This window comes from Lepidochelys olivacea (assembly GCF_965140295.1).
Source record: "Lepidochelys olivacea isolate rLepOli2 genome assembly, chromosome: 1".
In the NCBI taxonomy this organism is placed as follows: Eukaryota; Metazoa; Chordata; order Testudines; family Cheloniidae; genus Lepidochelys; species Lepidochelys olivacea.
The window spans coordinates 40,742,894-40,757,384 of NC_140411.1; the positions used below are offsets into that span (position 1 = coordinate 40,742,894).

The 14,491-nt window shown below is 43.4% G+C and overlaps 1 protein-coding gene across 4 annotated transcripts in view; it reads left to right on the top strand.

Moving 5' to 3' along the window:
• Window positions 1–14,491, top strand: part of RNF17 (ring finger protein 17) — a 203,371-nt gene that overhangs the window by 126,923 nt on the left and 61,957 nt on the right. For all 4 annotated transcript variants that reach the window (XM_084633486.1, XM_084633487.1, XM_084633488.1 and 1 more), the window contains 4 exons: window positions 1,740–1,858; window positions 2,663–2,753; window positions 10,552–10,667; window positions 13,297–13,604. In XM_084633486.1, the coding sequence (XP_084489612.1) occupies window positions 1,740–1,858; window positions 2,663–2,753; window positions 10,552–10,667; window positions 13,297–13,604 (634 nt within the window). The remainder of the gene's footprint in view (window positions 1–1,739; window positions 1,859–2,662; window positions 2,754–10,551; window positions 10,668–13,296; window positions 13,605–14,491) is intronic.

Here is a 14,491-nt window from a genome sequence, read left to right on the forward strand (position 1 = left end):
AATCCCTGGCTGGGATGATTTAGTTGGTGTTGGTCCTGCTTTGAGCAGAGGGTTGGACTAGATGACCTCCTTAGGGTTGGAAGAGACCTCATCTTCTAAGATTCTGTATTGATGCTTGTTTCATCACACTCATATCACTTTAAGGGTTGGTCTGCACCAAGTTATTAGGGGTGTAATTTTCTGCTAACATAGCTTTCCTGGTAAAAGCCCTAGTGTAGACACAGTTACTCTGGTGTAAGGGAGGTTGATAGGCACTTCCCAAACTAGAATAATTAATACTAGTATAATTGCATCTGCGCTGGGGTAGGGAACTAACCACTTTAACTATACCAGCATAATTAAAGCGGCAAAACTTAATTGTACACAAGACCTAAGATAAGGCAGTGAAAGATGAGTATTGATCATTGGTACTCAGATCACTGACTCTCTTGATAGTATAACAGACCAGCAATACAAGAGTTGCTGCATTTAGTGGCCCAGGCCAGCCTCTTCAATGGGGATGGAGGGAAACAGCGCTATCCTTAAAAACTTGAGGATCAGGCCAGTCAGATCTCCAGTAATACCTGAGCAGATGGGAACTTTCCTTGAAGATAATGGTCTGGCATTTATGATAGTCTGATGAATGTAGAGACTTAGAGCGTCTTCAGAAAATGGACATTTGGGGAAGCACAAGTCTAGTGCGGAGAAAATTACATGTGATGGAACTAAAAACATTTAAACTGACCAGCAGACCTCTTAGCTTACATATGCATCCCATCCTCATATTTGAAAATACTTTTATATTCTCTTAAAACCATGGTCTGGATTTCCTTTCTGACTTTTTTGTTCACTTACGTATTTAAATGCCTTGTCGTTTATTTACATTTATTGTATATATGGTGTCAAGGTTCTTTCCCCACTCTGAACTCTAGGGTACCGATGTGGGGACCTGCATGAAAACCCACTAAGCTTATTTTTACCAGCTTAGGTTAAAACTTCCCCAAGGTACAAACTATTTTATCTTTTGCCCTTGGACTTTATTGCTGCCACCACCAAGCGTCTAACAAATATATAACAGGGAAAGAGCCCGCTTGAAAACGTCTTTCCCCCCACCAAAATCCTCCCAAACCCTGCACCCCTATCCTGGGGAAGGCTTGATAAAAATCCTCACCAATTTGCGTAAGTGAACACAGACCCAAAACCCTTGGAACTTAAGAACAATGAAAAAGCAATCAGGTTCTTAGAAGAAGAATTTTAATTGAAGAAAAAAAAGTAAAAGAATCACACCTGTAAAATCAGGTTGGTAAATACCTTACAGGGTAATCAGATTCAAAACATAGAGAATCCCTCTCGGCAAAACCTTACAAAAAGACACAAAAATAGGAATATACATTCCATTCAGCACAGTTTATTTTATCAGCTATTTAAACAAAACAGAATCTAACGCATATCTAGCTAGATTACTTACTAAGTTATAAGACTCCATTCCTTTTCTGTTCCTGGCAAAAACATCAGGCAGAGAGAGCCCCCCCCCCAGCTTTGAAAGTATCTTGTCTCCTCATTGGTCATTTTGGCCAGGTGCCAGCGAGGTTATCCTAGCTTCTTAACCCTTTACAGGTGAAAGTGTTTTTCCTCTGGCCAGGAGGGATTTTAAAGGTGTTTACATATAGTTTATTTGTTTTAGAAGAGGATATATCCTGTTTATGTTGAGAATATCATCTTTTTTTCAGAACTTTTTTCACATCTTTTATCTTTCACAGGTAGTGTTGTATGATTTTGGTGCTAAAGAAATAGTGAACATCACCTGTTTAAGAAAACTTGATGAAAAGCTGAAGCCAATTGAGACACTAGCACTGGAGTGCTCACTGGTAGATATAAGGTAATTTATTCCTTGTATATTGGAATAATGCTGTGAGATAGTGGTAGGGCCATTGTAATTTTTTAATGAAGTATTTTTTAATGTCAGATCATATACAAGTAAAGCATTAACTGTGATATGGATGGAGAGGTTCTTTGTTTTGGACTAAGTTACATACTGCAGGACTGGGCAGGGGGAACAGATGCTTTGTTCTCATGGCTTCCCTGGCTTGCTTCTTGTCTGTATGTAAAGTTTGGTCTTCCTAGGCAACTTAGTACCTGGATCTTTTGGAAATACAAGGGGAGGATTTTGGCTTTTCTTTCCTGGTCTGTTGGTGGGGGACAGAAGGATTCTTCCCTCTTGTAGGCTGTAGGAATTGGGAGAGAAGGCCAAACACCTGTTACCCAAGTGAGTAAGCTAAGACACCTCTGGAGTGAGAGTGGAACCACCAAATACATCTGAGCTCATGTGTCCTGTAGTAATGAGGGAAAATCCAACCTTGTATTAATATAGCTGACTCAACAGATTTCTGAAGTGCGTTTCCTACTAAAATATTGCAAATTCTCTCTATTTTTGAGACCATCTTAATCTACTTTAGTGTTCCTCCTTAATATCTAACAATGCTTTTTGATCGTGGAGCAGCTGGTACTATTGTTTCTCTTCCTTTTCATTTGACTGGGATAATTTTTTTTCTTAGAAAGGGCGGTTTGATAGTTTTTAGTCTTGCTGGTGGGTAGTTTTTTTTTTAAATCCAACCTTTGACAACCTTTATTAAAACTATATTCTCTATTTCACTAAAACAGATTTTCATTTTTTCCATTTTAGACCAGCTGGTGGGAGCAAGCAGTGGACAGCAACAGCTTGTGATTGTATCTCCTATTACCTCACTGGAGCTGTAGCAAATATCATCGTACAGGTCTTTAATCAAAATAAGAAATATACGTAACATTCCTGTCCAGGCTTGTTTGCCCCTTTTTAGTTACTTAAACATATCACATTTTCATTAATCAAACATGCTAGTTGAAATTTGCACAGATTATCAGTCTCCAGTTGCAGGAACATACCTGGTGGAGACAAATGTGCTGTCATTTCTACTTGAGTTTTGCTCGTTGTTGCTCACTGAAGCTGCTATTTCAGGACATATCTTGAAGTTTGAATCTGTCCTTTCTAGATCATTTAGTCAAACTGGGATATGTTTGATCTGTTGTTGATCGTTAATACATATATCTGGGAATGCAAAATATCTAGTTCTCTTAAGGGTGTATTAGCTCCTTAGGAATGGCATAATGGCAAGGGTAAGGAGAAGCGTAAAGGATGAGAATGAGCATGAGGGAGATAAGGAGGTGGGATGGGGTCACTGGGGCAAGTAGAGGGGTTAATTAACAGGAAGAGAGCTGAAGAGAAATTTGTGTCTGACTGCGGAGAAGGAGAGGGTTGAGAAGGGGGAAGATCAGTGTATTCTGTCATTTTTCTCTTAGAAAATGTTGGTGTGATCCTGTGCAGACAGAGAACTGGGGGGAGAGAATGTTGAGGATGAGTCAAAGGTGGTAAAAATATGTCTGGGATTGTGGGCGTGGGAATCAATTAAATTGGAGAAGTAGAATTGTTTAGCTAGGAGGACAGCAGAACTGAAAAAGGAGGGAACAAATATGTAACTGAAGAAGTCAGCAGGGTCTTCGGATTTCCACCAGAGATGCTCTACAGCATGAGAACAGGAGTAGAAGCCGTGTTGGTAGTGTACTGGGCTGGGGGTTAGCCAGGATGGGAGGAAGCTAAAGAGTCAACAGTACAGTATCATGAGCGATGGAGGGAATCAGCAACCCATATCCAGGGAAGAAAGGAAGGAGAGGGCTGAGTGTTGACAAGAAGTCATCAGAGGTCATCATAGAAAAGCCTAATGACAGGGCGTATGGGGAGGGGGGCTGATGGGTGTGCTGATAGAGACCAAGTGATGGTTAGAGAGGGGGAACTCAGCAACAGAAGGCTCAGAGAGAGAAAAAGCAGTGATTGGTGAAGACCAAGTCAAGTGAATGGCTGTTTTCATGAGTCAGCCAGTTGAGTCAGGGCTGCAGGTCAAAAGAAGTGTGGGCAAAGAAACATGCAGCTAAGGGCTCAGATGGATCGTCGATATGGAAGTTGAAATGACCAAGGATGAGTGTGGGAGCGGGGGTGGAGAGAGAGTCAGGACTCAAAATCTAAGGGGAAGACTAATGGGAACTACTTGAATGGTTGGTAAATGACAGCAACATGGAGTGGGGTTGCGGGGGGGAGAGGAAGGAAGAGTCAGATGCAGTGCTGCTCAAAAGAGGAGGGAAGGGGAGAAAAAGGAGGGATTGGAAGCAGCAGGAATGGGAGAGGGGAAATCCAACATCCACACACTGGTCTGAACCATGGTGGAGAGTATGAGTGGTCTCCCTAAGAGATGACAGCTGCAAGAGGCAGTGTCAGAATGGATCCAGGTCTCTGTCTCTCTGGCAGCCAGGAGCTGAGAGGAGCAAGATACGAAGAAGTCATGAATGGTTGCGATAGGGAGCAGTGCCCTAACCAAAAAGGTTGGGCAGGCTGCTAATATGACATGTAAAGAGTTAAAACTGAAAACAAGAAGTATTTTTAGGAAAATAAAAGGTTTGAATTGGATCTGTGTTGCATAACAAACATTCTTCTTCCAGTGGTGGTCCCTATGTGTATTCCACACATAGGGCACTCATGTGTGCCATGAACCTGAGTCCGGAAATTCTTCAGAGCACTGTCAATTTGTCTGCACTTGAGCCATAGATCTCCTTGTGCTCCCAATTGAGGGTATGAGAGTCAGTGCAGGTTGATGCCTCTCCAGTTCCTCCTTAACCACTGGGCAACCTGAGGCAGAATTGTGTCCTCCTTCAACTCTTTGTACAACCTGTAAAGACATTGGTAAATAGTTATATTTCTTAGCTTAAGAGTTAAAGTTCATAGTATTGTTAGTATAGAGAGTTTTCTTTCTCCCTGATTGAGGAACCCTCCCTGGCTCCAGGACAATGCCCACAGCCCTGGGATTCAAGAATTGCATCTCTTGCCCTCCCTATTTCTCCATCAATGATTAATGTCAGTGCTGCCACTACTGTCTGGGTGAAATGCATATCTCTGCAAAGTGCAGTTGCTCTTTTTCACACAGAACTCAAGAACTCCAGGAGCTTCGCCTGAGAAAGCTATAAAGCCCCTCTCTGATCTGGGCCAGGGAGGTCCCCTGTACATTGGCTTCAGCTAACCAGCAGAGCCCTTCCAAACATGTGCTTGGGAGCGGAGTCTCCAGTCCCTAAGACCAAGGATTTGTCATCCAGAACTTCGCATGAGAATAGAGAGTAATCTGATAGGTATAAGGACAGACAACCCTCCCACTACCCCATCAAGGACTGTGCATAAGGGTTTCTCCCCAAACCCGTACAGATTGAGTGAGACATGATCAGAACCTAACAAACCAGTTCTGCTAAAGACCTCCAAGTTGGAGGACAAAGCACATAGAAAGAAAGATCTGCCAGTTCCATCAGTCACGTTGGTACCGAAACATAAGGAAAGACATTTGCCAGTTCAGCCTGCGGGAGCTGGTCCAGGCCCATCTTTGGTACTACCTTGTTCATGTGAAGACCATCCAGCTGCTGTAGATGCACCCAATCCATCTGGGTTGACAGCCTGAACCCCTCAGACATAATGGTATATGGAGACTTACTTACCACTGGAGGATATATTCCTCCTTTATCCACAGTCTCCACTTCTCTCCGGCCTAGTTCTCCTGAGGAATTTTATTACTCTGGAGGAAGTGTCTACATTGGTATCCCAGGACATCCCATCTGGTAGGAGTGCTCCAGTACCAACATCCCCACTCCTACTGATGGAGCAGTTTTCGGACTCATTTGAGTCAGCGGGGATAGTTGCTCTAGTATCTCTGCAGAGATAGTCAAGGAGTCATGCTCTCTATTCCTTCAGGTATGACGTTCCAGGGACCTCTGGTACTGATTCTCCTGTGGTTCCCCACAACCAGCTGATCCCTCTTTCTGGTCTCATTGGAGTCACTAGGATCCTTATGGCAGGCTTTCAGGTCCTTCTTGAGAGTTGGAATGCTCCTGTCCCTCCTGCCAACCAGATCTGTTGGTGTACAAGAAGGAAGAGGTGGACTTGGAGCCAGAGGTACCAACAGTTCCGACAGGCATTTCTTCATCATTCCCAGATGAAGTGGTCACTCCTTCCTTGCCATCTCTGCCAGATGACCATCGGCAGTTTCAGGAGCTATTGCAAAGAATTGTCAATGGCTTACAAACTCCACTGGACCAGTGGTTCTCAAACTTATTTGATTGCATTCCCACCTTCTTCATGCCTGTAGTAGTTTATGCCCCCCCACAAATACATATGTTAATAAAAAAAAGCAACATGCAAGTCTCACTAAATATTAAAAACAGTAAGGCATGGATTCAAACAGAGCCATTTAAGTATATAGTAATGTAAATTTTAAGTAAGAAACAGCTTACTGGCATCACACTGTTACTGGTGTGATGGGTGCACCTGTGTTTTGGAACAGAACTATTCCATCTTGGGTTTGATGCTCGAGAGAGCTATCTGGAGATCCCCTTCTACCTGAAGACGTGATCATTGTTTTTTATGTAAACTAGAGAAGAAAAGGCTGTTTTGCTTAAGTAGGTAGAGGAGAAAGGAATTAAGATAGTTATTGCAGCTTCAGATAACGCTGGATACTCCCCAGCAACTGACAGCTGGAACTCTGAAGGCAGAGCCGAGAGTGGTGTCTGCTGGCTGGGCACTCTGAAGGTATTGCTGCTGCTAGCAGCAGTGCAGAAGTAAGGGTGACCTGGAATATACAACTGTATGAACACATCCACGAAATTTGCTCTTTAGGCCCTAACCAATCCGTGAAAAATGTGTGATTTCTCTGTGTTTTCAGTAGATCCCTATTCAGTGCTGTGGGTAAAATATGCACAGTAAGATTTTTTTTGTAAAGCTTCTCATTCCCCCCACCCACCCAGAATACATTCTGTGCCCCCCCGCCCCAGTTTGAGAGTCTCTGCTCTAGAGGAGGTCCAGGACCACCCAACTCTTGGATATCCTGCAACCTCAGGGACAAAATAAGGTGGCCCTCCCAATCAGTGAGGCCATACTAGAACCGACCAGAGTGGGATGGCACACTCCCAGGATTCTGTGCCTCTACCCCAAAGAGACCCAAAAAGAGAGGTTTTTGTTGCAGCTAAGGGAAGTGAATTTTTGTTTTCCCACCCTGCCCCCAACTCACTGGTGGCACAGGCAACTATAGAATGGGCTTGGTCACTTTGTCAAAGGGCCACCCCAACAGATAAAGGCTCTCAGAGACTGGATCTCCTGGGAAGATCTCTTAGTGAAATACAATTTTAATAACTATTCCAGACTTGAGGACTTCATAGACAAGCTTCCCACAGGGGACAGAGCCCAATTTCTAAGTCCCTTTTAGTTGAGGGGAAGATGGTGGCAAAAGTAGCTCTCCAAGCTACAGTAGATTCAGCAGACAGAGCTTCCAGAAGTCTGGCCACAGGCTTAATTATGAGGAGGGACTCTTGGCTGCAATTGTCAGGGTTTCCTAGGAAGGTCCAGAACACCATCTAGGACATCCCCTTTGATGAGTCATATCTCTTTAATGAAATAATGGACAAGTCCTTGCATTCATTAAAGGACTTGAGTGACTCGGCATTCTCTGGGGATTTATACTCCAGGCTGCATGAGGAAAGACCAGAGGCAGTCTATAGACCAGGGCCACTCTCTCCTCATACACCTTATTATCAGCTCCCAGCCAACCATACTTGCAAATGCCAGAGGGTTCAGAGGCCTTGCTTCTCTGCCCACTCTACTGCCACTGCCCCTACTTACCCCCAGCTGCTGGCCAACAGCAATTTTTGACATATTGGTTGAGACCTGTGTACCACCACTGATGTGACCCACCTCTTCCCCAGAGGTGGGGAGCGAGTTGGCAGGGCTAGAAGGGTGAGTTGGCAGGGCTGGAAGGCTCCCTACCTGGCTCCGCACAGCTCCCCAGAAATGGCAACATGTCCCTTGGCTCCTGGGCGGAGGTGCAGCCAGTGGGCTCTGCCTGCTGCCTCCGCCCTGAGTGCCGTCTCCGCAGCTCCCATTGGCCAGGAACTGTGGCCAGTGGGATCTGTGGGGGCCGCACATGCAGGTGGAGGCAATGTGCAAAGCTACCTGGTCACAATTCTGCCTAGGAGCTGAAGGACATGTTGCTGCTTCTGGGGAGCCCCCCGAGGTAAGCGTCCCCCAGAGCCCTCACCCCTCCCACTCCCCCCAACCGTCTGCCCCAGCCCTAAGCCCCATACACCCAAACTGCTGGGGTAGGGGGGGCGTGGTGGGCCAAGACTGCCCCACCAGTGGCCAGTGCGGCTGGCCCAGGGGCTGCCTGAGCTGCTCAGGTGTCCCCTGGGCTAGCCGCACTGGCCTTTGCAGAAGTCATGGAGATCCCGGAAAGTCACGGAATCTGTTACTTCCGTGACAGACTCACAGCCTTAATCATGACAGAATGAACATCATTTTCTTAGCACCCTACTGGCTCAGACAATTCTGGTTCACAGAACTTCTAACAATGTTGGCCCGCCCTCCAATCAGGATCCACCCTTTCCCACTCTTCCTAACCCAGGATGCGGGAGGGGGGGTGAAGCACCCCAGTCTGGGCTCTCTCCTCTTCATGGCCTGGTGTTTGAATAGGCTTTGGAAATAGAATGCTCATGCTTGGCCCCTGTCCAGACAGACCTTAATAAAAGGTTCTTTTTCTAGAACTTGCTATCTGGTCAAACGGGGATGCCTTTTTGGTCTCTGCACAACTCCACCAACGTTCTTCAGCCACCGCAAGGATCACCGTTGTCCTAGACTGTGTCCTGTCCCTGAAGTCCTAAGGTCTCTATTAGTTCGTTGCAAGTACACCTCGCAGCAATTAGTGCCTTCCCCATCTTTACTCTTCCAGCTTCAATATGGTTTATGAAAGACCTAATCAGTACCTTCCCACCAGTGATCAAATCTACATCTCAATGGGACCTTAATTTCATCCTGTTGATGTTCACAGGTCTCCTTTTCAAACCCATGCTGACAAGTTCCATGACCCACCTGTCCATGAAGATAGCATTCTTAGTGAATATCACTTCAGCCAGGAGAGTCAGCGAGCTTGGAGCCATCGTGGTGGACTCTCCGTACACCATTTTCAACAAAGAAGAGGTTTCTCTTCACATATACCCCAGGTTTTTCCCCAAGATTGTTTCTGAATTCCACATCAATCAAAGTGTACACTTAATTGTATTTGTCCCAAACTTCCCCGCTTCCACTAAAGACAAGAGACTTCACTCCCTCGTTGTCCAGCATGCTTGACATTCTACATACAAAGAACCAAACCCATTAGGAAATCACTGAGATTTTTTATCACCACAACGGCAAGATCTCGCTCCATGCAATCACAGCATCCCTATATGACGTTCCGCTGCAGGGCATTTGCAAGGTGGACACCTGGAGTTCCATCTACACCAGGGGTGGGCATACTACGGCCCGTGGGCTGGATACAGCCCGCGAACTCTTTTAAGCTGGCCCTTGAGCTCCCACTTGGGAGCAGGGTCTGGGGCTTGCCACACTCCAGCCAGAGCGCAGGGTTGAGGGACACGCCACACGGCTCCCAGAAGCCATGGAGCCAGAGCAGGGACATGCTGCTGCTTCTGGGAGCCACTAGAGGTAAGCACCGCCCGGAGCCCGCACCCCTGAGCTTCTCCCCGCACCCCAACCTCCTGCCCACCGAACCCCTCAATCCCAACCTGGAGCACCCTCCCGCACCCCAAACCCCTCATCCCCAGCCCCACCCCAGAGCTTGCACCCCTGCTCCAGCCCAGATCTCCTTCCTGCTCTCTGAACCCCTTAGTCCCACCCCAGAGCACCCTCCTACACCCTGAACTCCTCATCCCCAGCTCCACCCTAGAACCAGCACCACCAGCCAGAGCCCCCTTGCCCCCCACAGCCCACTCCCCAGCCCAGAGCCCCCTCTCGAACCCTGAACTCATCATTTCTGGCCACACCCTGGAGCCCACATCCCCAACCAGAGCCCTCACCCCCTCCCACACCCCAACTTCACTTTTGTGAGCATTCATGGCTTGCCATACAATTTCTATTCCCAGATGTGGCCTTCAGGACAAAGAGTTTGCCCACCCTTGATCTACACATTCACAACAAGCTATGCTTTAGTTCATGCCTCAACTGCAGATGCAGTGATGAAATCTGCAGTATTGGAGACATCTTTGCTACCAACTTTCTCACTCCCATCGCCAATCTGAGCACCGCTTGACAATCACTCACATCTGGAATACACATAGGGACTATCATTCGAAGGAAAAATGGAAGTTACTTACTGTAATGGAAGTTCTTCAAGTTGTGAGGTCCCTATCTGTTTTTCACTGCCTGTTCTCCATTCCCTCTGCTTCAGATCCTGTGGGATTGTGGTAAAAGGAGGAATTGGAGAGACATTGATCCACACTGACTCTAATACCCTGAGTTGGGAGATCGAGGAGGTCTACGGAGCACGTACAGGTCAACAGACGCTGCTATGAAGAATTTCTGCACACTGGTGCTCATAGTTACATCATGTGGAATACAGATAGGGACGAGATCTCAAACAACTTCCAGTTACAATAAGTAACCTCCATATCTTAAATTTATTTCAGGAAAATGATGGATCTGAACCACTACCTGTGAAAATTTTTTGCAACGATGAAGCAGGACAGCTTATTAATATTTCTGAATATCTTATGAAAAAGGGTCTGGCTTTCAGAAACAAAAGGTATGGATATTCTTTTTCATATTACATTATTTCAGATCTTCTCCGTTAGGTTACTTCCAAAGTTGACATATACAGAGTGGCATTTGAGTTACTTTTGTAAGTAAAACAAAAGCTATTCCTGGGAGAATTCTGCGCCACTGGAGATGCGCAGAATTCATGTGTCCCGCAGAATTTTTTTCCACAAAAAATATTTCTGCCCAAGAAGTGCTGCATTCTGCCTTTTGCCCACCAGAGGTCACTGTTGTGCCAGAACATCCAGCAGCATTAATACAGCCAGCTGTTCTGGCACCACAGTGGCCCCTGGTGGGGAAAAAAGGCAGAACTGCATCACTTCTGGGGCAGAAATGTATTTTCTTGGGGGGTGGGAATTCTGTGCATGCTCATGCTCAAATCAATTTGTTAGTCTCTAAGGTGCCACAAGTACTCCTTTTCTTTGTGCATACTCAGTATTGCAGAATTCCCCCAGGAGTAGATGTTTGCACACTGCTCAATTTCTCTTTCATACACTTTATCCAGCAATTTGCCTGCAACATCTCCTTTGTTGGGTGGACTGTATCCTGGTCTTAATGACTCAACCGTGTTAATGAAGCGTGGGTTCTCAATCATACAGAAAGGAGAGTTTGTTGTTGCATAAACAAGCCAGGCAATTTTTTCATCAATTACCTCTTTTTGTAATCTGCTGGTTCTTATCACCAACTTATCTATGGTTGGTTCTGGATGATGGAGATTTATTTTTTCCTTTTTGCTACAGGTGATAGATATACTGTGGCTCTGTGACATACATGATGTGACTGAAACAATGTCATTGGCAGATAACTCTGAAACTATAGAAAATGATGGTGATCTTGAAGGTGAATAGTCTTCAGAATCCTGTATGTTGAGGATGGATTCTCCTAAACAAAATAAGTCAATGCAGTTATTTAATTATTATTACCATACTGCTCATTTAATATTACTCATTGCATTTACTGACAGGTGAAAAGGTGAAATTGTAAAAAGATGATCTGCCTATTTCAGCTATTTTTTTATCACAACTGCATCTAAAATGATAGTACTATAGAGTAACAAGTATCTTTTTTCCTCAAACATGAGAATTCAAGAAGGAAAGCAGGCAGTCCTTAAGAAAGAAGTATGAAATAAAAAAGTTTACCAACTTGAAGATCCTGCATGTTCAGACACATTCCTTTCATCATCTTCAACGCAGCTTCCTCTTGAGAAGGAACACGTCTCGTGATGTTGTTTCATTTGGGTAACCAGGCCTTGCATTTCTTTGTTGCACTGTTTGCATTTTGCATGCATGCCTGTCTTACCCACAGGTAGAGGAACTTCATTAAAATATTCCCAAACTGGATCTCTTTTACAGCCTGCTGCCATTATAGGTTTTCCCTTCTAGTGAGAGAATGGTATGGTAGATCTCAAATCAATGAAGGCTACACTCAGACCTCAAGACTTCTGGAATATGCTGCTCAAACAGTTTCACTTTTTCTTCTACTGCCTGTCCCTCCCTTTTCATATTTATCTTCAGACTTCTGCTTTTCCAGATCTATTCTGCCCCCAACAATCTTCCATTCATTGAACTTTTTGAAATTTTGCACTTTTAGAGAGAGATAAGTGATTAACTCTGTGTACACAAATTTGCAGAGGGAGTATGGAGTTGAGGTCTGTTATTTCTCACCTCTATATGTTAGTTAGTTTAAAAAAATAATACCGTTAACAAGCATGTTTTCTCTGGAGACACAAATTCACAGTTTGAGAACTGCAAAACTAAGCATCTCTGATGGTATCTTCTAGACTGAGTCATTGAGTCTCATTGGGTAGATAGAAAGATTAAACTAAATAATCTATACAGAAGCCCCTGGAGCCCCATAAGATTGGGTCCCTAATCCATGAACTATTGGAACTCATTTACAAAACTTCTCTTAAACATTACATGACTATATTTTCTCACACTATAGAATTAAAATTTATAATCTCTATTCCATGATGAGATATCTTTGAGCTATAATGTATCTTAATTAAAACTATCTGATTTAAATAAAAAAAATCCAATTTAAATAAAAACCTGGGGTTTTTTATTTATTTTTTTAAAAAATCATTGATTTTTATCCACCCTGCTCAGAGTTCTGTATTAATATGCCTAATAAGGACTCTGTCAAAAAAAAAAAACCATTTCCTGAATCTTTTTCATTGTCTGTATTGTTACAGCCATACTTCGGACAGGTATTTTTGAAATAAATTACCAAAATAATTGAAACTGGTGTGATTATATTGTGTTGTTTTGACAAAATATGCAGAATTTTGCAGAATTTTAAAATATTGTGCGCAGAATTTTTAATTTTTTGGTGCAGAATTCCCCCAGGAATAGAAAACTTACATTCTCTTCTGAAAGCTTTATAGACAAATTTGCATTTTAAAATTTACATTTGATCGAACATATTATCCGCATCACAGTCTAATGTACATTGCAGTTACTTATGCTGATGGAGTGAGTATATTTTGATATCTGTTTTGTTAAAATGAATAGCTATAATTTCAAACTTAGATCATTTTTCTTTTTCTTTAGATTACCTTACTCTTTCATGCTTCAGAGTTTCTCATCTTTTGACGTATTTTGTGTTGTATCTGATAGAACTCATGAAATTGATATAAGAGATGCAGATCCTGAGAAACCTCTTGAAGTTCCTTTGAAGCAAGAGAGTCTATGTTTAAATGAGCTGATTTCAGAAACTGAATGTACACCAAAGTGTTTAGTGCCAGAGAAAGAAGTTACTCTTTCTATTAATGAACCTACAGAACATGAGTCAAAGAAACTAGTGCTTGAGTCAAGAATGGATGGAGAATATAAACCTCCAATTATACCTGACATGAAAGAATTTCAGGCTATAATAAGCTGTATTGGAGATGATGGAACGATTTATATGATGCCCAAATCATTAGGTAAGATTTTGAATTGCAAAAAATGCATGTTTTTATGGTTCAGTTGCTAATGCTGAGCTAGGAGCGCAGTACTAGAGCATACATGGTCACTGAAGGTGCCATTCTTTGGATGTGACCAGTTCCTTTTGACCATCTCTGTTATCTGTGCAAAAGTAGTCTGTAAGTTAAAAGTCCTTGTGGCATTAAAAAAAAAATCATACACAAAAAAAACCCAACAACCCGGAAGATGACACCTTCTACAAAAGACACATTTCCATTTCTGATTTTTACTTCACAGCAGTCTGAGTGCTTTATATGTGCTATTGGACTTCGTACTTTATCACAGATGTAGAGTAGTAGCTGTCATGCTGCATTTGGGAAAAGAAATGAACATTGTAACACTGCATCTTGAATATCAGGTGAAAATACATCTTAAAGTTTTAGGCCTCTTTGTAAATCCCAGCCTTAAGTAGTTATATGCCCAAATAACAATGACTTTCAGTAGGAGTTAGGTGCTTAATTCTTTTAGGTGCCTTTGAAAATTCCAGCTTAATTGACTCAGTATCTTTCGTATGGAGGATTCTCTGCACCTTGAAGTCTTTAAACCATGATTTGCGGACTTCAGTGGCTCAGACATAGGTGGGAGGTTTATCGCAGGACTGGGTGGGTGAGATTCTGTGGCCTGCATTGTGCAGGAGGTCAGACTAGATGATCATAAAGGTCCCTTCTGACCTTAATATCTATGAATCTATCTATGTGTTTCTAATTGATACTAGTCTATTGCTTATTAAAAATCCATTTTAATCTGCCCAGTGTCCAGATAACACTTTGTCTGCTACAAAAAAATTAACCACTTGGTTGTCTTAATAAAGATTTTTTTGTTCAATTATTAAAGATCATATTTGCAG